Raw genomic sequence first — 27,478 nt, forward strand, 5'->3', positions numbered from 1 at the left:
TGTGAGGCAGAATCAACATGTGCATGCAGCAAAACTTGATGACAGGGAAACATCCAGTAAAAAAGTACACATAAAACAACAAGCAAATGTGAGACACATATATTTGTGAATGGAATAACTAAAAGTAAGTTTAATCAATTAATAATCTCAGTAAATTATTACTGTGCCAATTAGCCTACAATATTCCCAGTTGTTTTATCAAGTGTTTCATTGATGGCCCAGTTTATATTCAATTACATTTAATTACTCTTACTTATTATACATATTTTTTTTTGCATGCTTACAGCTTGTGCGTAAAGACTTTAGAAAGATTTTAGAAACACTGATTTTGGCAGCGCCTCATCAAAGGTGCCCAGCAGGCCAAAACATGATCTTAAAGTCAATATTTGAATTTAGATGACACTTCAGGATGTTCAGGAGCTTCCTGTCTGTCTTCACTACAATAATAAAGGCCTAAAGTAAAACCTCTATGGTGCAGGGAGAAAGGCAAACCTGAGCCTGAAGAGTAAGCAGAAAAATATTCTAATATTTTGACAGTTGCTGCAGCAGCAGTCTGAGCTCTACACACTCACAAACGGTTGTCAAGATAAAGTTTCAAGACAATTATTCCAAGTTGAGGTAAGCAAATACAGCCGGTGAGTTTTAAATAACTCCTGAAGTAAAGCGGAAATGGGCAGTTGAGTTGTAGAGAAAGGACATCAGTGTGAATCTCCTGACAGCCGGAGTGAAGAAGATGAGAGATGTCCTATTTAGAGCAGTTTGTGTGTGTGTGTGTGTGTGTGTGTGTGTGTGTGTGTGTGTGTGTGTGTGTGAGAGAGAGAGAGAGAGAGAGAGAGAAAGCTTGACTGGTGGGATTTTTTTTAAAGCCCCACAATGATTCTGATATCACAGTTATCCCGCAGAAGATATTTTGTGCTCGGTTTGAATCATGATGATCATTTCTACTCCAAAAACTCAGCATCTCACCCACAGATTTATTCTTGTTGGGGTGTAAAAGTCTTTAAAATAGCATTAAAACCATTACAAGATCCTAAAACCCTCCACTAAACCCCATAAAAATAAAATGTACTATATTTAGGGTTGGCAAATCTTTGAGACAGAGCGACCCATTACTTCTATTCAAGTCAAGTATACACAGTCTTTTATAAAAAATGTTTTTTCTTGAACAAACTCAAAGTTGACATAGGTAAATAAATAGATAAATAAATCCCTCACGTACTGTCGGGACGACTCTTACGATTATGTAAATGTTGGATCATAGGACCCCAAGTGGAATAATCAATTAAGCATCTCACCCACAGATTTGTAGTCTCTTCAATGCAAACTTGCAAATCATCTGTCGTCTTTAAGCCAGAGGGATTCCTCAGGAGAGGGAGCGGCTGACTTCCAGAGAAATAAAATTCTTCTTCCTGCCAATAATGATGCAAATGCTGTTATATTATTTTTTGCCATTTATAAGCAGTATTTGAATAATTCATTAATGGTTAAAACCCTCACTAAAACATACTAAAATGTAGCTGTAAACAGATATAAGGACATTTTAAAGTGTTTATTGATGTATTTGTTAACAATTCTCCTATGAAGCATCCGTGACTGGTGTATAAACAGTTACTGATTGGGCATGCTGGATTTTAAATAACTGTTGTTTTAGAGGAACCTCCATATATAGTAAAAAAAAATATCAGCCTATGTGTGAGGGAGTAAAACACTCTCAGATGACGGTTATTATCCTGATTAGTGTGACACTTTATTTTAAGTCCCGCTATTTATCATTTATCAGCAGTATATACACGTTTATAACCAACTATAATGTATTTGTAAGCAGATATGAGCGTTTATTAATTAACTCCTCCTGTGGGCACCCATAAGTGGAGGCTGGCATAAATTAATGAATATGAATATAGTGAAACACAGTTGTAATCATATAAAATATGTCTTCCTTGGAGAAATAGCTTAGATTAATAAACACTTCAAAATGTCCTTACAGCTGCGTACAATACATTATAGTGTGTTAAAAATCTTATAAATGCTAAACATGGGGACTTTGGGTAAAGTGTTACTAACTGTTCTTTCTTCCAGGTGCCAGATGAAACTCTGAGCTGCTTCTTTTTATTTGTGAACACATAAACAACCTGCTAGACCTGCAGGCAAGCTATAATGGACTGACCTCTTTCTCAATTTTTCAAATGCTTGCTCCAAAGGCTGTTTTTCTGCACTGTAATTGCACTTTTTCATACATGTTAGGGAGGCAAGACCAATCTCCAAAAGCAACTATATGAGCATCAAAAATGTCAAGTTATCTGTACATGTAGGATATAACATCTGAAATCTGGATCTGTTCTTTCAGCCTGGACTGGAATCTTTCATTTCTTCTTCAGGCACTTGTATTTTTCCTTCTGTTGGTCCTGCAGGCAGTAATGATCGTAGTGCTGATATTTTCAGCCAAGTCCAAGTGATTCATTTGTGTTTTCAGGGAATAATAATGGTGGGTAATGAACCTAATGTTATGGCATTAGCTGCAGCATGCTGAAATGAGAGCAGGACGTCTGCTTTGAGAGCAGAACAACATAAAACATTCAAGCATCTATCTATCTATCTATCTAAATTTTATAACCATCCTGTTTGTAGATCATACTGAGGCATTACTGTAGGGGAGGGAAGAGAGCTTTTTTCCAGTTTTTGCCTCAAGACATAAACAAGACTTGCTTCTTTTTGATTCAAAACCTAGAGTAAGATTTGATGGATTAATACTTACGTAGAAATAAAGATTAAGAAAACTGGTAGTTAGAAAAATACATTCAGAATCAAAGCTTTGTCCTCCACAAACTAACTTTTGGATATGTTTGATATTTCTAATATTCTTTAGATGGAGTGCCTCTGTGACTGCTTGACACAAACATATGTAACTGGAACTGGAATATAACTGCAAGAAGTCAGCTCCTTATGTAATCATCATTTTCCTCCTTTTAGCTTTTAAATGATCAGTCAAGCCTGATTATGGATTTGGTCTTTGCGCACTGTATCAATGAGATAAAAATGACTAATCCAAAAAAAAAAAAAAGTAGAAACTTTTAAGCTGAGGTGTCTTTTTCTAAGAGGTTTTGAGTCATTTTAATCCCTCCTTTGTAATTTTTTTTTACCTACTTAAAAATTAAATTATGAATGAAATGTTTGAATTTAGATGAGTGCATTATAAAATGTGTGACCATTAACATGATGTTCAGCATACATACAATGTTCCTGTGGTCTAAGCTGTGTAATAATTGTCAACTTCCTCTCAAAATCATTTTGATAATATTCCCTTTATTTCTCCGCGGACATAGAAATGAATCGAGGCCAGTGAAGGTGAATTCAAAGAGAGCGACATCATTTGTTTATTGTCTTCATTTAGCCACCTGCTTTTCAACAAGTCGGCAATGAAATGTGTTGTATTCATCCATAATCACCAACACGGGGGTGAAACACTTGCTCAAGGGCACCTCAACTGTAGTTTTCTTACAGCAGCACACTGCTAATTAGCACTGCTAACTACGCTATGCAAAAGAAATGCCAAAGCTCAGCAGAGTGAAAAACTCTAAATAATCACACTGTTTCCACTTTCCATAACAATACAGACTTATACATAATTAATACAATACATTGCATTTATAATTCAATAAACCATCTCTTTGATCCATGTTTGTGGTGCAGGATTGGTTTGAGGCTAATTTGTTTTACTGTAATATTTTGCACCTATTTAGTCAACAATGCAGAACAAATGCTCACACTTTACATAATAATACATAATTAATACAATACAATGTGCATGTAATATATACACAATTCCCTGTTAATGTCCGAGAGGAATCAACGAGGAAACATCTAGATGATTCATTATTGGTGCAATAGGGACCTCTTTGATCTAAGTTTGTGGTTTAGGATTAGTTTCGGGCTAATTTACATAAGGTTTTAATATCTCACCCTTATTTAGTCAACAGTGCAGAACAAAACAGAGTAAAGACAGACTAGAAAATCCACATAACTCACAGAAGCACGTGAAACAGTTAAAGTATAATAGTTGGACATTTAATATCTAAATCTGGTAGAGTTTGATTAGCTTGAAGGAGGATATATATATATATATATATATATATATATATATTTTCTTGAATAAAAGTTTTCAGAGTTTAACAAACTTTATTCCGTGAACAAAGTAACGTTATGGTTTGATTCAGAAAAATAACCTGTGACCTGAACTGCTTTTTGAACCATCTTGCTAAAAGATGTGAACAATTATGAAAGCCAACTTCCACATTTTAGTTGTTGGCAAACTGAAGCACTATAAATACGCTCCAAAAGAATTTAGGCGTTTTGATCCCCAGAGAAAGCAGACATGTCAGTCTTGCTCTAGTGTATTAATGGGACAGAGCTTTCAGGGGGAGGGACCTCCTATGACTCCCATTTAGGGACAGTAGCTATAAAAGAGCGAAAGACAAGATTGCAGCCAGCACACCGAAACACACAGACGAAGCAAGAGAGTGTGTGAAGAAAAAAATATATAGAAAAAGAAACCAAGAGAAACACTTGGGTGTAGCAGTGTGAACGAGAGGCTGAGCCCAGAGCAGAGGAGACAGGAGCACAGGGAAGGAGGAGGAGGGTGAGAAAGAGTCAAAGAGAGACACAGGGAAAAGGAAAGAGAGGGAGAGGCATCAGCGCGTGGAACAGGTTCTTTCAGCAGCCCTTGCACTCAGCCTCAGCAGATATGCCTAACTTTGCCGGCACCTGGAAGATGAAGAGGAGTGAGAATTTTGATGAACTTCTCAAAGCTCTGGGTAAGCCCTCTTGTGTCTCTTTTCTCCCTCTCCTCTCTCCCCTCTATAGCCAGCGCTACAACCCTGCATGAGGTTGACTATCCATCATGTCCATATAGAAGAAGGCTTTTCTTGTTCTTCGAGAAAAGCACGCCTGCCTTCCAACAACACTGTGTTGTTCGGAGAAGCTCCCTGGGAAAAGAACGAGAGATCTACGGGGAGATGCTGCTGAAGGGAAATCCCTCGGCTTTACAGGAGATAGGAAACACTGGATGCTGAATTCCAGCCTAAACAGACGTGGTATTGTTACACGAAGAGAGGAGGGGGGGCACAACATTATTCATGTTAAGCATTTAAGTAGGGCATGCATTAGCAATGCCAGGGGAGGTCTCTGAAGCCCAGTGCTATTCTCTTGTGTCCTATCTTTTTCTTAAGTCTTAACTGATGATTGTGATGGTTTAGATTTGGACCAGTTTAACTGGGTCATTCAATTGAGTTGCAGCGTTTCGTCACGCCGGGACTGCTGAAACCGACGGGACACAGAAAAAAGGCTCTGTGAATTTAGAATAATGTAGAAATCTTTAGGGAGAAGTCCCACTGTGAGTACAGGGAGCTGCTTCAACAACTCTCCAGGAACTGTTGACACCAAACTGGATTACAGTTAGAACTTTTTAGACATTAATGGTCCCTGTTTTAGCACAAACTGGGATAGGTTGAAAAGTGAACAGTTTTGTAGCTTGCAAAGCTGAAACAATTGACAGTTCAGTTGTTTGTGCTTCGCTGCATCACTTAACGGCACACATGAGAGATTTGTTTGAGTATATATTTATACTCTGAAAGCCTCTGCTTTTTGGTTGCAATCTTTAAAATCACTGTACCGTTTCATACTTTAAAAGATAAAGCTGGTGATATTCTACATTTTTCAAATCCAATGGAAAAAAAAGAAAACCAACAATGAATTTATCCTACTAACAAGTATTGCCTTTGTAGCCGAAGCCTGATGTACTGTAGATTATTCCTGTGCCATAGATGTTACTTTTTGTCCAAAAACTATTAAAAACACATAAATGAGCCACACTGTTGGGCTGGGTGACATGTTTCCTCTTTATGATGAACCTGGGCACTGCAGTGTATTTTTAATCAATGCCCAATACACTGTTCTGCTGCTGTACAAACCAAATGTGTATTAATCCGCAGCTGTAAATAGTCCCCAGCAAATGCACTATTTACTCCTGTTTAAGTATTTTTTTTCTAGAACCTACAGTGCCCAGCTGTTTTAGGAAACGACTAGTCGTGCATAGCCAGACCTATCTCCACACTTTGTTTTTGGAGAAAGGACTGGCTGAACCCATTATCATTCTGGTATAGGGGGAAAAAACGCTCTGGCTTGTTTGTATTTCTTTAAGCCAATCAAAATCGTCTTGGGCAGCGCCCAGGATGCAGCGACGGTGCTCTTGCAAAACAGTAACAAGCAGATAGCGTAAGAGGAGGAGAATTCCAACAGAAATAGTTGGCCAATGGCGGGCTTATACCCACAGCCTCCTTCCTGAGAGTCGGATTAGAAAACTACTAAACATTTTTTTTTAAATGGAAATATATACATATTTGTGACTTGTTATTAAAGATTTACGTCTTCAGTAGGAATGAATGGGCTTGGGGCTGAGTAGTACAGACAGAGTGAGGAAGTGTTGGTTTTGGTCTTTTCATGGGATTTGTTGACAATATGAAAAATATAGATTAATATTATAAGCCTTATCCTTTAATCTACAGTTCTCTCTTTCTCTCTGAGGAAGCCCTCCAAGGCCATCCTAAAACACATTTACTTTGAAAGTCAGTAAAATATAATTAACTGAAAACTTGAAAGTGATTCACAAAAGAATGTTCACCAAAAAAAAAAAACACCCCTTCCCATGTTTTGTTTTGATGCAAGGTTCATAAGGCAACTATCCCTCCTATTGGCTTTTAAGTTCAAGGAGAAATCAGTCACTCTCCGAGTTTAGCACCTCATCCATTCGCGAACACATTAACCACATCTGCCGGAGCAGATCACTCGTTCGCTCTTACATAAGGGCTCGGTCAATGGAGAGCTGCGATGGGCAACTACTGTGGATTCCAGTGCTGCAGGGCCGCCACTTTCCATCAACATCTTCATAATTATCTGTTGAGTCTGAGGTTTCCCTACAGGAGGAGGAGATTGTTATATCCAGGGTGCAGATATAGCAGCTGTACGAATTGATCAGACTCACAGTTTGCTAATTGAAAGCAGGCATGTGTGTCTGCATTTGATCAAAGAATGTAAAAATACTGCACACTTCATGTACAATTTTACTACTGAGCCAAAATGTGGATTTTTTAAAGACTTGTGTGAATTAATGGGGACTCTCAAGAAAAGCAAAGACAATACAAACTGCTGAAGTTTAATTTTGAGCATTGGGATCAGCAGAAACCTTAGACACTCTGTTAGTAGGGTTTGAGGAAATAATCTTTACTGACTGAGTAACCTTTCTCCACGTTGTCCTAGGTTTCTGTAAGAGCATGTACTCCTTCCTACTGGCTGCTTGTAATAATGGTGGTCCAGAAACTGAAGCTTATTGTCCTTTTACCGTTGATTTGACATGATGCATAAAAATGTCATATTTAAAATGTAAGCGAATTAAATTTTGAGAACATGTCAATTTTTCAGAAACATGGACAGACTGCTTGGCTCACTGATGCTCATACATATTTAATATTATAAAAACACATGGCGTGATCCCTCAGATCATGGGTGGGGTCGAGTGTAAGCTGTCAAATTGATGTTTTTCTGCCTGGGTGTTGACCGAGCCACACCACAGTGGTTTTGGGTGAGGAGGATCTCTCAAAACAAATTATGGATTAATTTTTTTTTAAATCCATGAAAACTTTGCAAAATTAAATACTTGATCTTGTTTGCAAAGATATTGGTGTTCTATTTATTCAGTTATTTCCGGTGGTAGGAGAGGCCAATAAAATAAAAGATCCAGGACTTTGGCCGGACATAAAGCCAGATGGCCTTGCAGAGTGAAACCGGGCATGCCAAAGTGTTGCCACAAGCCTGGACAGTGCCACACGCAGGATCACCACTCTTACAGCCACCAGACAAAATGCGATCCAGCGCTGATCTGCCGTGATAACCTCCAGATTTCAATTTTTTCTTCTGGACACGGCCGAATAATCGCTCACATTGATTTCAGTGCCAAAATTCTACAGATTTCTCTCAGTTTTGAGAATAAGTTGAGGTTTCTCTCAAAGCCACAGATCATTTATTGTGTTTTTACTCTGAAACATCTGCATGTCTGTCATTCCTGGTTAAAATTTAAGCTTGGAGATGTTCATGTTCACCATACACAGAAATATAGAGACATGCAGCCTCTATATTTATTTATATATATATATATAAGGACCAGAGTCTGATAGAAGCTGGCATGTGGGGGTTGTAGAAGTCTAAATCTGGGTGGGGTCGAGGGTACGGCAGAATAGAAAGACAACAGAATGTACTGGAAGATGTTTCGGTGCAAATTTCAGCACCAACAGAACAAAAAGAGGCTGTCATCAAATGACAAAGACCTCTTTCTCCTTTTTGTGCTGATTTGTGTCCGTCTCTCACTTTCTCTATCAGACACACAGGTACCTTTGATTCTGTTGTAACAAAAACAAAAGAACCATATTCACATGACTGAAATGCAGCCGCTTTTGTACATTTTCTCAGGTTTTTAGCTTTACCTAGCAGAGACCAACTTTTAGCCTATTTCCTTCCTTTCTTCTACATCTGTATCTCATGATTACAGTTGATTTGATGGGGTAATAAGCCATGTTTGACTCTTGTTGACCTCTGTCTGTGACCAGTAAGAAGCTCCTGTAATGGTGGCCTCTAATGAACTCAAACTCATATATACTGTATTAGCTAACCAATTAGAATAGGCATGAAACTGCATTTCTGATAAAGCAGGAAAATATCATAAATGCACATTACTGTAATTAAGGATAATAACAATTAAGTCTGCTTGGCTCATTTTCAACTACAAACTAGATTTAAGAATTTAGCAAAGCACCAGAAAAGTCAGCATGTTGTAATTACTGAATCATGAACAACCCTGAAACATCCCCAAGGATGTTTCGTCATTTTGTACCATGATGCAGTGAAACATCCCACTAATTTCCCCTTTAATAACTAAGTTAATGTTGCTCAAACGGTGAAACTGACCCCTGTGTCTCCCTCTTGTTGCTCTGGCCTGGGTTGTTCCTGGTCAGGAGTGAACACCATGCTGAGGAAGGTGGCTGTGGCAGCGGCCTCCAACCCCCATGTGGAGATCCGTCAGGATGGTGAGAAGTTCTACATCAAAACATCCACCAGTGTGCGCACCACCGAGATCAACTTCCACATTGGTGAAGAATTTGATGAGGAGACGGTGGATGGACGAAAGTGCAAGGTAGGATTGCAAATGAGTATTGCAAAATCAGATATTTGAAATACGACACATTATGAATTCTAGTTCGAACGGGAGTAAAACTCACAGCTTAAAGGACGTTGCCTTTGTGTTTGCAAGTTTTAGCTCTTTAAAGAAATCATGTATACTTAACAGTTTTGCTGATAGTTTTTTTTAATGCATGCTATACAGTTTTAGATTTTCCTTTTATTTTTCCTGCAGTTCCGGCAGCCATTGATTTCCATTTATTTCTGTGCAATATGAAAATCTATGAACAGACTATTTGAGTTGTGTAAGCTGCATTCATTTAGTCAATGTTCCATACTTGTTGCTCTGTAATAAAGTTTACAGCAAGATGATTAATTTGCACTGCAAATAAAAGTCATCACTTCATAACTTCACAACACTAATGCAAAACACACTAACGTTTTTGGAAGATTCGTTCTTGGGCATTTTTGCCTTTATTTGATAGTGACAGTGCAGATATAGACAGGAAATGTGGGGAGGGAGAGGTATGACATGCAACAAAAGTCTCAATCAAACCAACGACATTATGCGTCTTAACCACTAGGCAACCAGGATGCACCACAATTAGCAAATTTGAGTTTTAAGGTGCTGTTTGACTCTTTTAAATTTTTCTTTAAAGGGACAGTTCACCCCCAAATCAAAAATACATAATTTTCCTTACCTGTAGTGCTGTTTATTCGAGATCGAGTTTTGGAGATGTCTGCCTTCTCTCGAATATAATGATTCCCTGCAGCACTGATATTGTACTTATTCTTTTTTAACAGTTTTTCTCATGAAGAGACATGAAATGTAAATGTAGTAGTAGTATATTCTCGGACATATATTGAATAGTTTTCTTTCTAAGAGCCACACATTTGTTTTTGATGTAAAGGTGATTAATACCTCCTTGCAGTTTCATCCATTGGTATCATCCTCACGTCTGTGCAGCGGGATTAAGGGCAGCTTGAGTTGGGATGGATGAGAGTTTCTCTCTGAACCTCTTCAGTCCCTGAGGGGGGATTCTCACATCCTGATACACAGTCAGAGCTCCTACACTGGTTTGGAAAGCAGGCAGAGCATTCTTTTAATTTTTTATTTTTCAGGAACATCAAGGTCTTCTAAATTCTTGGAACTCATTACAAATTCTGCTAAAATACTTCAACACATAAGTAACGTATGAAGTAGGACTTTTAAAATAGGAAAAAGTATTCAAGCTCTGACATAAAGGCTGTGTTCTGTTGTAAGTAATAAGAGTAAACTGGTTTCTTGGAGACATCTGCTATGATCTCAACACTAAGACATTTACGTCATCCGTGTAATAAATATGTAGGTTGTACAGTTACATAGATTAGAAGTGGATTAGGCAGCTCGATTGTTGAGCCTGATAATGTGTAAACATATTAGGATCACATTGCCAAAGCAAATTAAGACTCTTATTTATTCTAAGGGGAAGAAAGTGCATCAATCAATAATTTGTTTTTACTAATCATAGGTGGTGTTTTATGTCTCATCGTGACATAAAAATCATTATATCATTAAATCTTTTCTTCCCCAAAAAGACTAAGTTTTAAAGCTTTTCCATGTGATGTATGTGCTGTTGATTGTGTTTATTGGAACAATTCACTCAACAATTTAATTGCACCTAAACAATGAAGGGAGTCAGTGCTCTAAAGCTGAAGAATTTAGAGACGAGACGAGATGTCACGACAAAAACACGCTGCCACTGAGTCACTTTAGGTAACGAGAATCTTGCATAAATGGTCCAGATGCTGACATCTGTTTATCGCCCTCTGCTTAGCAACCAGTGTCTGAGCTGGAGAGAAAAAGAGTCTTGTTTGGTAGCAGTAAGGTAAACAACATTGACATGTAATCCAGTGTTATCCTCTCACACAAATGGACAGATAAGGGGACGACAAAACTTACAAAGTTATTTATGAACCGACAAGTTACAGTGCTAAATTACAGTCCTCTCATTATAGTAATGGAAGTTCACTGTATGGCATATTGAGAGAGTATTTGGCATTTGACATTATTTCAGGGTTATTACACTGTAATTACTGTTATCTATATACATATAAAGCGCATTTAAGTGGTTTTAAAGTGTTTTTGAAATTGGATCTACTAAGACAATGTAGTTTTTGTTATCAGTAACAACTGAATACAGTCACACAGTAAGGGGTGGATTTGGGTCTTTTACGATCCAGAATTTGAAAGAATTTATCTTATACTCAATTATTAAAAATTCTCCACGAGGGAGAAAATCCTTAATTCTAACAGCTATAGAAAATGTGGTGTCAATCAGAAATTTACAATCTCCCATTTTGGTGTGAAGTATGGTGTTTGAGGAGGCTGTAACATATGGAACTAAGGGGGGAACTGGTCTAACGTGACTCATTTAAGGCAACTTTTCTGTAATCATGTTAAAGTAGTATGTTATGCAGGTGCAATTTTGGGAAAAAAAATCCTGGAGGGATTCAGTGTCTTGCTAAATGACACAGCAGCAGGTCAGCTTTGACAACATTACAGCTCATGAAATCTGAGGTAGTTTGGTGACAAAGCCAAAACAAAAAAGTGCCCTTCAGCAAGGAACTGCATCTCTCCTAGTTGCAGGGCTGCTGCGCTGACCGCACAAACAGTAAGTTTTTCCAAGGCTTCTCGAAAAGGACTGGATGGTTTCTGGCTCAATTCTCAAATGTAAAACAGAAAATTCACCATCCTGAAAAATTCTTGGGCCACAGAAAGCAGTCATAATCATGCTTGTGGAGAGGAAATATTGCACATGGAAAGGGAAAAATGTGTAATTGCGTGCATGCACTACATTAAGTCAACAAAAGTCAGCCAAATGCCGGAGGAATTGGAGATACTTATTTTCCTGAAACCACAATGCCCTTCTGGGTATTAAGGGTTTGGTCTGTGTATTTCTGTCTTAATTACATATATTAACATGCAAAATTGCATTCACAATGCTTGTAAAACATGTAGATGCATAAACAGCATTCAACAGCTAAAATCTGAAGTGTAGATTTTTGTCTTTACCTTTTATTTTATAGTATGAACTACATGTTGCGGTCAGGGAGAGCAGACATGACCTATTCCAGATCCCAGGAGACAGTGTGGCTCCTTCTGTCTGTGCCCTGGGGCATGCTGGGTACTGGGCAGGGCTAGACAGCTCTCAGTGTGGCTTTTGGCCACATGACGCCTCTCTGCTACGAGGCTGACAAGTCGAGTTCTCGTCACACATTTGCCACATCCATTTGTTTGGGTTTGAGCATCAGCATCACAGCGTTTGCCTGCAAAAATTATTATTTTTTAAAAATCTTACAGTGCAGTCAGCACACTTTATTTCAATTTCAAAAATGAAGTTAAAGTGGCTTTAAGTAATTATCCAAACTTGAAGTTGTTTGTATCCATATTGGGTGAATATTTTTATTATTATATAAATTATTATTATTATTTTTATCTTTCAGTTTTAGGACAGTATGTAGCTTTGGATTATACTAATTGCATTATCTGTATCCTCTGTATTACACCTGTAACCTATCTCCTAATCAATACACAAGCCTGATGAAGCATTTGTGAAACAAGCTGTTTGTCCTTCCGGTACTTCCAAAATTGCTGAAGTAAATGAAAAAATAAAATTTGTTAAACTGAGTTTGCAGCAAACCCTTTTCTCATTTTGGATCCCAACTGATCATGTGTTTCACTGCTTAATACCAGACTGAAGGCAAAGAGTACCTGAAACAAGCAAAAAAGTCCAGATAGCTGCAGTACAAGACTGGCAGAGCATTACTGAGGAAGATAGAAAGTAACAAAATCCTCAACAACTAGCTAGACTTCAACAAGACATTGAGGATATGCAAACAAATATGAAATATGATGACTTTAAAGCAATATTAATTGATGTTTTTGGACACTTGGGGGCAGCAGAACAAGCTGAAAACACAACATTTGACATTATCACCATATCAAGTTACTGTGGCAAACAGTTGCCTTTTTACACAACTGGAAGACACAGGGCAAACAGGCAGCTGTTTTCAGTGAAAAAACTCTAAAACCCACTGTACACTGCCTGCTCAGCACCAAACAGACATAGTTAGCGACTAGCTGGTGAACATAATGGAGCATTTAGCAGCTAAAGAGCCAGATATTTGCCTCAGGAGTTGGTAGAGACCAAAAACAGAGCTAAAAGAGAATAAAATTGGAGTTACATTCGCCAGGTGGGCAGAAGCACGACTCCAAATGAATGATAACATAACTCCATAATCCTAACAGTAAAGTTGTGGGATGGAAAAAACAAAACAATGAGCTAAAAGAAACTAAAACGCCCTGTAGTGCTAAGGGGAACTGCAGTTGGTGATAATTTTTCTGTGGGTTTTGTCAATACAAGTGACCCTTTTCACATGACACATAGTGATTTGAGGAATTGTTTACATAAAAAATGATTAGTGCAGCTTTAAAATTAGGAGACTTTGTCGAATGATCTACATTTCCAACACTGTTCATCTGATGTTGATGTAAACACCCTCATATTAAAGCTGAGAGCCAGAACCTAACCGTCACAGTCATTGTTTCATTTCAACTCCAATGTGCTGGAGTACAGAGCCAACACAACAAGAAAAAAAATCTCTGTCTTAATAATTTTTGACTGTAGTATATATTTTGTCTTTTTTTTACTGAGAAGAAGTCAAGGAGGTGGCTCTCAGCAACAAGCACATTGTGCTCTCTGTGGCAATCATACGCAAGATTGAAGCTAAACCTGCTGGAGGCAGCACCCACTGACACTGGCACATGTGCCAGAGGGGCGAGGGGGGCAGTGTGGGGTGTTGGCGGACTCTCAGGTGGTGGTTGGCAGGAGAGCCCTAAGTGGGTTTTGGCTGAGGCCAGTTGCCCCTGTGGTTAAAGGGATTACACGCTGATCTGTGCCTGGCGTGGAGCAGAGGGCTGATTAACACCGCCACAAGGTTAAAAAGCTCCAGTTAATCTGCGTGAGTGCGGTGGGATCAGACGGCCTCTTCTCACTTCCAGGAGGAGAAAGTGATAAGGCGCTTCCTGATAAGACACCAGATGGGCATTAGTGCAGAGTGGAAGTCATAATGAGGTGATTATGTACCTGCTCTGATGGATGGAGGTGTTAAGGTGGAATAAGCTCTAAGACAAACATGAGCACAAGAATTTTTGCTGCCTTGTGCTGGGGTTGAGTTTTGCTGAAAAATAAGTTGAGAAATAAAACAGCGTCTGTGGTGCAGCAACATTTTCATCTGAACACATAAGCTTCATTTCCCAGTGTACAACAAAGCAAGTCACTTCTGGGCAAAAAGACAAATGGAGTCTTTAAACCCAGCTGGTTGCTATGGAGACAGACTATTAGTATCAGTCACCTGCCATGGGGCTAAACAGAGAGGCAAAGGGAGCGCAGATGTTTTGTGAATAAGGATCAGATACAAAGCAGAATGATTTCTAGAATGTTAAAAATATTTGACTTAAGAAACAGTGGCATCCATAAAAAAAGTTTCATCATATACAGACACAAAGTACAAGGAAAAGATGGCATATGTATTGCCAAATAATGGACTATATACCCCTGCAGGGGATCCTATAATGTAATGATGAAGGTAATTCTTATCTGTGAAGCTCAGCAGCCTTGCAGCAGCCTTGTTTGGGGTAAATGGATAAAAGTGGGAATGCATTTCAAGTAGAGCCCAGTGTGGCTGAGACTCGAGCAAGAGGGATTTCTTTGCTTTTGACAGTGCGTCATTTAACACAGAGAGGCAGGAACAGGCCTGTGGCGAATGACAGGCAAATCAAAAATCTGCTGAAAGAGAAGAGTGGGAAGACTGATTCTTTTGGACTGATTCTAATATACACTGAGGGCAAAATATTGGGTTTTGGATTTTTATCCCCATTTGTAGAATCTGTGTATCATTACTCTCAAGGCTGAAAAATCTTTGTCATTCTGTCTGCTCCTCAGGTTGAGTTGTAATTACTTTTCAAGATCAAAGGCGATTTAACAGATACAATACATAGTCTGTAAAGAAACATGGGCATGGCATCTGTGACTTCAACTGCTGTTTTCTGATGGGACATATTTAAAGTTATAATCCTGGTTGATTTGGTGGCACCGGTGGTTGCTGGCAAGTGTGTTTTGATAATACAGTTTCCAGAGTTGTGTATAAAATGATCATGGATGTATTAAAAGAGCTGGATAGGACGTTGCCACTCAGCCTTGCTGCCAGTTTGCCCCAGTGGCCACTCGCAGTACTGCAACAAAAAAAAAGCCCAAAAAGCATTTTGTTTTTCGGCCACCATTATTAAAGAGACTCCGTAAAACTGTTAAAAGGAAGCCTTGAAGTGCAAACAGGGTCAATTATTACTCTCGGTATCATGAATCCCAATGTAAAGTCTATGCGCGGAGCAGGAGAAACACTAATGCACATGTGCAGTGGGCCGCACAATGTGGAATGCAAAAACATGGAGGTTGCAAAACTTCCTTGGCGAGCAATTTTCATTCAACTGAATGGGCACCTTCTTTGAGTTCTTATAATACATCCATGAAAATTACATGAATATGGACCACTGGGGGCAGCAAACACTACTTGAGCTGCTAACTGTCAGGAATGCAACAGAAGAGGAGCAAAATTGATCCGTTTACAGCTCAGCCAAACAGATGGTTGTCTGAGAGGGTCCATCACGTCATTCTGCTTTAATGAAAAAGTCTAATAAAGTTAGTCAACAATGAGGTCCAACACAGTAATACTGAACTCGTGATCGAATGTGGTCTTCTGCGTTAAGTGAAATTCACCCATGCATTAGGTTTGCATTGTTTCCTGTGAATCTTATGTGCATTGGTACACAATTGGGATCCCGCACAGGAAAGCTGGACTGCACTAGTAACAATGAAAACTACTATATAAAGAGGTAATCACAGAATGGAAATACAATGAATGGCTAAAAAAATGCCAGCCAAAATGTGTATCACAAATTGGGTTTGATATGAAAAGCTTATCGATAATAACTTTAAAATCCTTATGTGTAGGACTTGAACATTTCTGACTGGCAACTCCAAGTGGCAGTATGAATAATTACACTCCATACACTGAGATTAATGGGGTTTAAAGCGACACACAGACTGCACCAATTATCACTGAAATTGTCTCAGTTTTCAACAAACAAAACTGTATGCCATCAGAATAATTTGAAAAAATTCTATAATCTCATGAAAATACTTAAATCTTTTGATTGAGCCAGAGAATCAAAATAGGGGCAAAGAAGAGGAGTCTGGGTAGAGTCACCATGGAACAAGGATGCAACAACCACCAACTGTGATAAGCTGAGACATCTTCCACTCAAGCAAATATGCCCCCAGAAGTCCCTTTAAGCCTTCTTTTTAATGGAGAAATAAAAAAAATACTTAAACACATATTAGAAGAAGTGGAATGACCAATTAGGACCTTCTCCCAACTAAGAGCTTCTTATGAAAACCCATCTTTCAAGAAGTTGTGACTTTTTGAATGGAGTTCTGTACTGTCAAATTTTTCAGGGTTAGGAAGCTAACCCTAACCATATAAGAAGTGGAATAACCAGTTAGGACCAGCTTCTTATGGAAACCCATCATTCAAGAAGTTCTGTACTGTCAGATGTTTTAGTTGCAGTCAGGGATAAGTGGTTATTAGGGTTTGTGCAGCATAAGGCATTCCTGCATGTCGTCACCACTCAGATGTGGTATTTGTCGCTTGGTAAAATATGAGTTGATTTAATAAAGAGTAAGTAAATAAGTAAGTAAAGCTTTATTTGCATGGCACTTACAGTTACAAAGTGCTTCACACACACACACACACACGGAAAATATAAATGAATAGATAAATAAAGATATATTACAATACAAAACACAGCACAAAACCAAACTGAAACAAACCAAAACATTTTAGACAGGGATAGAGATCTATAAAACAGCTTTCCTATAGAGAAGAGTTTTTAGAAGCTGCTTAAAGCAGTCCAAAGATTCAGCAAATCTGATAGTTTGTGGAAGATGACTGCAGAGGGTTGGGGCTAAAACAGCGAAGGCATGATTACCTTTTGTTTTGAGGCTGGAGCAGGAGATGAATAAAAGGCCGAGATTTGAGGATCTGCCCAAGGAAATTATGAGACATCCAATCTTTGGCGGCGGTTAAGCAATCATGGAGGAAGGACAGCTGATTTAGGTTATCGGGTATGGCAGAGAAATAGATCTGTGTATCATTGGTGATATGACATGTCATGAAAGCGGCTGAACAAATGACCCAGAGGAAGCATGTACAATGAGAAGAGTATTGGTCCAAGGACCGACCCCTGAGGGACTCCACACAGCAGGGGAGCTGACGAGGACACATGATTATTGATACAAACATTAAAAAATCTATTAGTCAAATAAGAGTTAAACCAGTTTAGAGCTGCATCAGAAATGCCAACCCAGTGATGTAACCTATCAAGTAAAATGGCATGATCGCCAGTATCCAAGGTTGCAGTCAAGTCCAGTAGAATGAGGATTGAATATTCACCTTTGTCTTGCATGCATAAGAATGTCATTTGTCACCCTTAGTAATGCAGTTTCAGTACTATGATTGTGATGAAAGTCAGATTGAAATTTATCAAAAATGTTATGACCCTCAACCAAAGAGCAACTGTGCTTCCCATTTTTGTCCTAAGGTTAAGGCATGAGCTACTGGGAGAGAAAAAAATGATGAGCAAACACTGACGTTAGAGAGATAATGTGATCAAAGTGTTGAAAGAAATGAGTCAGCAGTATTCTCTGTTTAATACTGCTGTGCAATATACTCTTTTCAGTTAAAAATTACCTATTTATTGATATTTATTCATACTTCTATTACTGCTGTGCAATAACCACCATCTCATTATAATCTTAATAGACTACACTTAACTTGACAGTTCATGCACTATTACTTATTACTTATATTTTTACATTGTATTATTATACCGTACATACATCATCAACCGGTAAATCCACTTTGTACTTTACACTTATTTTGATTTTATACTTTATATCCACTTGGTACTTAATTTATCTTGCCTGTATTATAGTGTATTATATTTGATTTGCTTAGAACTTCTATTCCTGTGCGCACTGACGTGATAGTGAGCAGCTGTAACAAAAGAGTTTCCCCTCGGGGATCAATGAAGTATTTCTGATTTCTGAGTCCAAGAGGGAGTGATCGTGTTATTTCAGGCTCTGAAAGAAATGGTGTAAAATCCAGCATAAAAACTTTAAACCAAGCAGGAAATGAGATGTTCTCCCACTTTTTGACACACTGTTTGTTTCTGATAAGCAATGGAAACACTAACGTCTGTGAGAGAGCGAACTAAAGCCAAAGGCGGCAGATGTTCTGATAAGTAAAAAGCAACAGAAAAAGCAGGATGAATTTGTCTTGGTCTCAAATGTGTGTGCACAAGCTCTCTATGTGTGAGAATTTGTCTGTGACTTAATGTGCAATGAAGAGAATGAGAGAAAATCCATCCAAGTCAGAGGCTGAGACTGATGCTAACGTTAAAATGGAGCCGTGGCTAATCGACTCTCTGAGCTCTGGCTTTATTAGATAAAAAAATCAGAGGGAGAGCTGTAGAAAAGCCCTGCTGTTCAGCTTGGCAAAGTCTGTGGACGGCAGCCTGCAGGGATGATGGCTTTCCTCACCTTTGATATGGTGATTAACATTTGCCTCTGAGAAACTGAGGCTGCTGGATCATCCAACACTGAGCAGTGGTGCTTTTTAAAATACAAAATCACACAAATTGTCTATGAGCAATGCTACAAATATGCTACCATGCAAGAAAATACTGAAAAAACATTCTGGGTTTTCTTAATAGGCCTGTCCAGATTTTAATTTTGTTGGATGCACACGTTATGCTTGAGTTGGATGAAGCAATGGCAGCTTTGATCAGTTCCAGGCTTTGGAGCGGGATCACTAGCTTAAGACGTTGAAAAGGAAAGTGCAGCTGGCTTTGTTGAGAGGAAAAGCAAATTTCAGCAGTGTGGGAGAATATAATCAGAGGCAGATAGCAATGCGAAGCCAACACTTCGCATTGAATAATAAGCGAAAATGTGAATAATAAGCTAATCTTTGGATTAAAGACTTGATTGGGAAACTTAACTCTAAAATAGCCATTAAATTAACGCTTTTAGAAATAAGAGTATTCACTTTCTTGTTTTAGAGTTAACTCATAGCTGTCTATTAAATATGAAGCTACAGCCGGGAGAGTTAGCATAGCTTAGCATAAAGATTGGAAAAAGGGGTAAATGGCAAGCATGGCTCTGTCCGTTCATCTTTAAAGCTCACTAATTGATTATTTTTGCACTTAAGAGTGGTATCAATCTTTTCATTTAACTCTGTTCATTTAAACGCAAGAAAGCAAAAAAGTGTATTTCCCACAACGTCTAATTATTCCTTTAAATATTAAGCTGCAGCATGGTTTAGCCTAGCTTAGCATTAATACTGGAAACAGGGGGAAACAGCTAGCCTGGCTCTGACTAACGGTCAGAAAATCTGCCTACCAGCACCGCTAAAGCTCACAATTGAATTCAGGCTCTGCTTTGTTTGCTGAGATCTGGCCACTGATGAATTAGCACAGAACAGGTGTTATTTTAAGTAGGCTGTGAAATATATGGCCAAAAGTATGGGGACATCACACACATATATGATTGTTCATCTCACTCCAAAACCATGAGCATTAACCTGCTGCTATAACAGCCTCCACTCATCTGGGAGGGTTTTCCACCAGATTTTGGAACCTGGCTGCAAGGATTTGTTCCCATTCAGCAACAAGAGCAGTAGTGAGGTCGGACACTGATGTTGGGCGATAAGGCCTGACTCACAGAGGAGGTTTCAGTTCATCCCAAAGGTGTTGGATGGGGTTGTGGTCAGGGCTCTGTGCAGACCAGTCAAGTTCTTCCACACCAAACTGGGGAAACTTCTGAATGCATCACTTGCTGAGCTGTCAATGGTCTTTGCTTCTGATTTCCATACTATAAAGTATAAAATTTCTTCTAAACTAGCTACCAAAATCTAGTCTAATTCCTGAGGGAAATATCTGGCTATTTAGCTGCTAAATGCTCAACAATGTTCACCAGCTAGTCTGTAACTATGTCTGTCAGCTGTTGGTGCTGGGCAGGTAGCGTACAGTGGGGGGTTTTAGGTTTTTTTTTGCTGAAAACACCTGCCTGCAGCGGCTGAAATCGACGTTATGAGAGTGAATTAAAACAGTAATGAAAAACGCTATGAACTCACTATAACGCTCCGAGATTCAGGTGATAATTCTCTGTAGGTTCATCACTATGAGCGGCCCCTTGTCTTTTGATACTTTATCATTATAAAAATGATTATAGCCGCTTCAGCTTCTCACCTTGATGCAATGATGTAGTACTCCAGGGTGTGTCAGTACACTCTCACACTGTTGGGTGTGGTTAGTACAACAGAGCACATTTCTGACCACACCCAAGCACATCCATCAGTGATGCTGGTATTGAGTGACCCTTTAAAGATACGCCTTGCTAATGTGTTTTACCAACATACTGACCTTCCCACTTTGTTGTCCCCCCCGCAGAGCCTCGCCACTTGGGAGTCGGAGAACAAGATGTACTGTCAGCAGACTCTGGTGGATGGTGACGGCCCCAAAACCTACTGGACCCGAGAGCTGAACGGCGATGAGCTCATACTGGTGAGCGCACAGCAATGACTCATCATCTAACTGAAAGCCTCTTAATAGATTACTGCTTAGGAAAGGGAAAAAAAAGACAAAAGCTCTGAAGTTCAGTAGATTAATGAACTCTCATTTCAGGCCTGGCTCAACAAAGAGAAGACAAAAAATTATTTCCAAAATGTTATTCTAAGTACAGAGAGCGTATGATTTGATGGGTAGCTAATCTGTGTGGTTTGTCTTTTGTGTGGCTTGTTCTCATGGTGGATCGAAAGACGCATTACGATGGGATTTTCGAGCAGCTAGTGTACTCTGAGAAATGGTTAATAAAACGAAGCAGGGAGTGTATGAAGTCACCCTGGAGATTCATTTGTAAAGGAAATGAGAGAGGAGAGAGAGAAGGAGTCGAGCTTTCATCCACCCCGCGGAGAGATGTGAAAGGAGAACAAGGGGAGCTGCTACGCTGACATTGCAGTAATACCCCCTGTATTTAACCAGATTAATATGGGCAGAAGTCAATGGGTCTAAAGCCCCTCGAACGATGTGCAGGGGGAGCAGTCCAAGACCAATGGACCGGACGAACAGTTCTCACGGACTCAACAGCTTTCCTCTCTCAACATTCAACGCTCCCACGCTCTGCTTTGTTGTTCCTCGAGTACTTGTAAGATGAATGTCCAAAAGGCAAAAGCTTGAAACAACAATATAGAAGGTTTAGATGCTGAAAAAGTAATCACAGCATGTTTGCATTGGCCAGAAGCAAGTACTAGGAAGAAGAGCAGCTTTAATCATATTTTCAGTATTCCACTAGAAGCTCCCCATGGTTCAGACTGAGAAGAAGGCAAAATAATGTCAAATCTTTTCTAATGTTTGGGTGATAAAAGCAGAATGTGTTACAGCGCCTGACACTCCGGTGACACTTTGACCCGGCTGCCCTTGAGGAGCTGAAGCATTCATGTACTATCGATCTGGCTGAGCTGTGACAGCAGCTGAGTCTCTGTGCTCCTCTGCTCTTCTCATCTCTGTCCTCCCTGCTGTCACACCATCATACATATGCTTGTCCCAATTTTGAATTTTTCTAATCAGTATCAACAGCAAAAAGCACATCATGTAGTAGAGTTTACAGATAGGTAAATGGTATGAAATTGGTTCGCAGTGCATGCAGGTTGTATCTGTTGCCATGACAACACTAACAAGGAAATCTTGTCATCATTCACCTGAGACAACTGCCCTAGTTTTGGTGCCACAGTAGTTTGATAGTGTTAGTGTAAGCATGAAGGATGATAAGAAACAACTGTGGAAAGAAAGTGAAATGACCACTTTGATTGGTGAAGACACCTCCATTCAGTCAAAACTCAAAGGCACCAGTGAAAATTTCAACCCTGTCTCCTACAAATTACGAATATACAGTACGAAATTGTTTTCCCAATTACATTGCAACGTTTTTTCGAGTGAATGAAGCGCGACGGAGTCACTGGGAGGTGGTCAGGGTGGATGGAGGGCGTAAAAGCTGCAGGACTTTGACACTGGAGACCAGAGTTTGCATCCTGAGCCCCGTCTGTGGTTAGGTTTAGGCAACAAAAGCACTTTGGTTAAGGTTACTGCAGACCTTTTCTATATTAAACCAAGAACCCGATCTTTCCAAGTCCTTAACAAAGTGCTGCCAGTGCCTAAACATAACCATAAACGTTTTTTTAATAACGCTGTAATTGCTACGATTACACTGGTTATTTTGGCAGAAAACAACTGAAATATGTTGTGAACATTTTACTAACGCGTTCAGTATCAACATTTTTGCGACTTGTCAGCTACATTAATTAACAACATTTCATCATTATTTTAATAGAAAATGTCATTTGGGAAGCATTATGTTTTTTTAAAAACGTATTTCCTGTTGCAAATCAGTTGTACATGAATATCATTTCTAGGAGACAGGGTTGGAAATTCCAGTCAAATGCACCTATGTCAAGGAATTTATAGCAAATGGTTACACAGTTAGTTGGCAGAAAAGGCTCCACTCTTCAAGGGAGAATCAGTATTTGACTGCGATTTGAACTGCTGTATTCCTACACACATGTAAATGTGAATCTCATCAACAACTGTGCTAGATGTTCAAACTAACCAATCAACCAAATATCTCGACATCAGTTAGGAAATGATATCAGTGCAGTTTCACAGCATAGCTAAAAAAACCTGCTCATAAACTTGCATGCTTAGAGTAGAGCACAAAACTTTAGCAAATGACCTTTTCAAATTCTTCTGTATGTGATGCTGATTAAATGAATACTGCATCATTAAAATCCTGGAAGATTTTAAGCCTCTCTAGAGAAAAAGAGACATGAGTCATCTTTGCACCCAGACAATGTCTTTCTTTTGGGACGAGCAACTGGAAAAACCAAAACAAACTGTCTGAATCTGAATCATATCTATCTGTTTCCAAAAAAAGCCCCCAGACACAGAGACAACCAAACAATTGCAGAGCTTCAGCTCGAGGCTCAAAGGAGGACTAGCGATCATAAAGCAATGGTGTGATTGTCTGTGGCAGTTCACACTGTAAGTAGGGCACATTTCCATATGATTTGCATGATCCGTTTAATTGGTTTAGTCTGAAAACACTTTAAGGGAAAAGTCGTGTGGATTTTCTACATCAGACTGAAATAAAATGAAAAAATGATGGCACATCAGAAGATTGGACTCAATCACGTCAAGCTTGTGCATAAATCAGTTACTAAGCAGTTTCTTTTGGTTTCATCAGTTTGCAGTATGACCTAGATTGATGGGCATGATTTTGACTGTGATGTTGTGACACATACATCATTGTTTAATAGGCTTTCATTGACATTTTGAGATTTAGCTTTAGGCCTACCAATTTGACTTCCCTCATACTGCAAACAATATGGTTCATAACCATAACAATACTATCATAACCCAACAATCAACACAAACAACTTGTGTTCTTTCATTTCAAAATTGAATACAAAGACTACTTTAAAAAGGTTTTTGAGGGGAACAGAAAAGAGTAGAGACTCTAGAAACAAACTAGTTTGTACGACGTGTCGTCAGGGCCATGTTTAACCTGATGCGAATGGCAACACTGCCTCCCTAAATTCTCTTCTTTTTTGTGTGTGTTTTTTGTGTGTGGACGCTACTCGAAGGCATTCATTGTGTACTTTGCTGTACACACACAAAATGACAGTAGTTATGTAAAATGAATAAAAGAGCGCTTGAGAGAAAAGTTCAAATCTTGCCTCGTTACACCTCCACACACCTGGCCAATCACTGTGTGCGGAGGCGTGGCTGTGGAGGTGGGCATGGTTGTAGAAAAGTTACAGAAATTGTTGGCTTTTCAAAACACTACACAATGGTTTATAATACTCAGGATGACGCAGGATTTTACAACTCTGGAAACTTATCACACCGGCAATTATTTCATCATTTGTCGCAACGATCGTGAGGCAAACAGTAGAAATGTGACATTCAAGTTACAAAGTAATCCACCATGTGCACTTGCATGTATTTGACTGGCCAACGCAGCGCCTTGCTGGATGTCGTCATGTTGAGTTTTTTTATCACGCAGGGCTGCTGTTGGTCTTGAATGTAGCCTTAGACCATCCGGCCTAGGAGGCTTAGTGTCACAGGTGTTTGCTGAAGTAAAACAGCAGTGTTAATATGTGAAGCTGATGTAACATTTTTGGCAGCTGACTGTTAGGGCTAATCACTATCAGGTGTCTAAAATGCAGAATTATCTTTTTGCTTCCTCCAGACTTTTGGGGCCGATGATGTAGTGTGCACACGGATTTACGTCCGGGAATGAAGCTCTGCAATCTTCATGAGGACAAGGCAGAGACCCAGTTGGACCACGACTTGTTTAAACCCAACAACACAACTGTCATGCTAACACGCTAACACATTTGCAAAGTATCCTGTGTAATCTCTCAGCATCGATTTGCATAATCTCCACAAACAATAGCAATGTCTCTGTAATCTGGTTATTTGTAGTGAGTATTGTGTCTGCAGTACAGTAGCTGGATATCTCAGTGTCCATATCTGCAACCATGGTGTCAGCTGTTTACGTAGGATTTAGTCATCAGTTACATTGATTAACTACTCATGTTCAATGACAGGAAACAATAAAAAAAATGGAACAAACAGAGTATCAGAGCATCTTTCTTGATAATATGCTTTTCTGTTAAAGTTACCTTATGGAGTTTACGTGTAAACAAACATAGTTATGTTTACGTCCAGTGGTTCCCACCAATCTTTGAGGCAAAACAAACATGATGAATGAATTTTCCTTTTTAAAACGTTTGTTAAGCCAATTTTTTTTTTTTTTTTTACATTTCGAACCTGCGTTATTCACATCAGCTTGCAGTCTTCGTCTTTGCCTCTTTTTGTTGGTACATTGCAAAATTTCTTGACACATCACTGCCACCAACTGTCAATCAGTGGAATAGCAGCATGCAGTTCACAGTACCGAAAAGGAGCTAGTTTACATTCATAGTTCACAAGTCTGAATTTTGAACTAAGTTCACAGTACCAAAAAACTAGTTCACGCTCCTTTCATCCATTTTTTCCTTTACAAAATGCTGTGAGTTTGACTTGGGTGGAGGAACTTTGCAGCTGTTGGCTAGTGGTCTTACTGTTTAATGATTTCTTGTGATCATCATTTAGTCGCACATATTTCCCAAGACTGGTGTCGTTTCAAAAATCTGTGATGCATCAGATTCTGTGACCCAAAACACCGGCATGCCGGATGCCGTAAAACACGTGCGGGATTGAACAACGCTTAGGTTCATTAGTAGCAAACGGATACATTCAGTTCACCGTTCACCAAAAACATGAGCTTGTTCAATGAACTGCGCTCTTTGAGCGCATTCATGCACAACACTGTGCACGTGTACATGCATGAGCAGTGGGACCTTCTCATCAAAGCATTGCTCCATGGCACCACTAGTGGTCAAGAACTCCACAAAGCATCTTTAAATCAACACCAAGTAAGTATTGAGGTTCAAATGTCATTGGAAACAGATTTTAAACAAAGATTTTTTGATCAAATCACATGGTCTTCATCAGTGGATAGTTCCCTCAGATGTCATGGTAAAGATTTTCCATTTTTTTAGTACAACAGATCACACCTGAACAGATTTATACCTTTCAGCCTATAGGTTGAAAGGTAGGCAGCTCTGCTTTTTCTCCTTCCAAAATCTTGTGTGGAAAAAATAATGAGGCAAACTCCATCAGCTAATAAAAATCTTATGATATGATTGAATGCTCCAGAGCTGCTACTTAAGGACCTTAAGTTGGCATTGTTTTATCAACAAATACGTTTGTATTCATGCTTTGTAATAAATAACATGGAGAGTTGATCTGCAAACTCTCTTAGTTAATCATTTAAATATTACCTGTTTCCATTTAAGCGGAGGGTACTTGTGTGACACAAGTGGGGGGTGGGGTTCAACTTCTGCTTGGGACCAGAAAGGTCCCAATCTCCGAAGCTCCGATCTTCACAGGTTTCTGGCTTTGGGAACAAAAGTATTCTCAGTTACAGATGGCTGTAAGCAGTTACAAATATAGGCATATAAGTTAAAAACCATAATTTTGAAATCCATGTCCTATATACAAACATTCTTGAATTATATTCTAGTATTTAAGAAAACTGCATTTAGCCACTCTGACTCCCAGCGGCTTTGAAATACTGTAACAAGCCCTAGGACAAAACAACTGGTGCAGGAATGTTTGGAGTAACCTGCAAGGACTCCCAGCTTCTGATGAACTCAGTCACACTTCTTAAAAACCCTAAACTGCCCCTTTAAAAGAGCCCTGGGCTGAAAACCTCACATCCCGTCATGCTCCAGCCTCCCACTCCCTGCTGCCATCCGTCACTCGCTCTGCTTCTTCCCAGACACTCCCGAGAGACACGTCTTTGTGTCTGATGCAGTTCTGAGGCAACATGATTAAAGACAGAGTGGGGCGGCAAGATAAGACCAGACAGACTGGAGCTAATACAGTCAAAAGCTTCCAAGCAAGGCCCTGTCACTCCAGCGTGACTAATGCCACAGTTGCACATTTACATGAGTTGTCTATTCATGGAAACAGACAACATAAGAGCTTTCATTCTTCGCAATGGGTTTTAAAGTCAGAGGAGCACGTGGAGACATTTGTTATTTTTTGCATGGTATATTTTGGAATTCAAACAGAAGAAGATGAGCAATGAGGAAAGTTGTCCTCATGTGACTTTCCCCTCAGGGCCCGTCATGTGGAGGCGAAGTTAATGGAATGAACAGACACAGTAGCGTTGTGGTCAGTTCATCTACCTGACCTCTTTTGCTTCACTAGCCTTTCTAACCTGATTGCCCAGTGGTTTATGCTGCCCCTTGTTTTACCAACGAGGTGGTCAGATAGAGGCGAGAATGTCAAATACAAAGTCCAGTGAATAGGAAGGCAGAGAAGTGATAATGGAAGCAGGTTTTTTTTTCAATAAACAATTTAAAAGAGTAGCTGAGACAATGTTAAAACATATGACACATGTGGTGCTGGTGTTATTGTACCTGGACAACT

The 27,478-nt window shown here is 39.3% G+C and overlaps 1 protein-coding gene across 1 annotated transcript; it reads left to right on the forward strand.

Moving 5' to 3' along the window:
* Window positions 1-4,466: 4,466 nt before the first annotated feature.
* crabp1a (cellular retinoic acid binding protein 1a) lies at window positions 4,467-25,069 on the forward strand. The gene is made up of 4 exons (XM_044194262.1): window positions 4,467-4,811; window positions 9,060-9,238; window positions 20,831-20,944; window positions 24,684-25,069. The coding sequence occupies exons 1-4, from the start codon at window positions 4,742-4,744 to the stop codon at window positions 24,732-24,734; spliced, it is 414 nt and encodes a 137-aa protein (XP_044050197.1). The 5' UTR covers window positions 4,467-4,741; the 3' UTR covers window positions 24,735-25,069.
* Window positions 25,070-27,478: the final 2,409 nt, after the last annotated feature.

Source organism: Siniperca chuatsi, linkage group LG4 (genome assembly GCF_020085105.1).
Source record: "Siniperca chuatsi isolate FFG_IHB_CAS linkage group LG4, ASM2008510v1, whole genome shotgun sequence".
NCBI lineage: Eukaryota > Metazoa > Chordata > Actinopteri > Centrarchiformes > Sinipercidae > Siniperca > Siniperca chuatsi.

Coding starts and splice junctions, on each gene's coding strand:
- crabp1a (XM_044194262.1), top strand. CDS start 4,742: ATGCCTAACTTTGCCGGCACCTGGAAGATGAAGAGGAGTGAGAATTTT. Junction 4,812..9,059: donor TGAACTTCTCAAAGCTCTGG/GTAAGCCCTCTT, acceptor GTTCCTGGTCAG/GAGTGAACACCATGCTGAGG. Junction 20,945..24,683: donor ACGGCGATGAGCTCATACTG/GTGAGCGCACAG, acceptor TGCTTCCTCCAG/ACTTTTGGGGCCGATGATGT.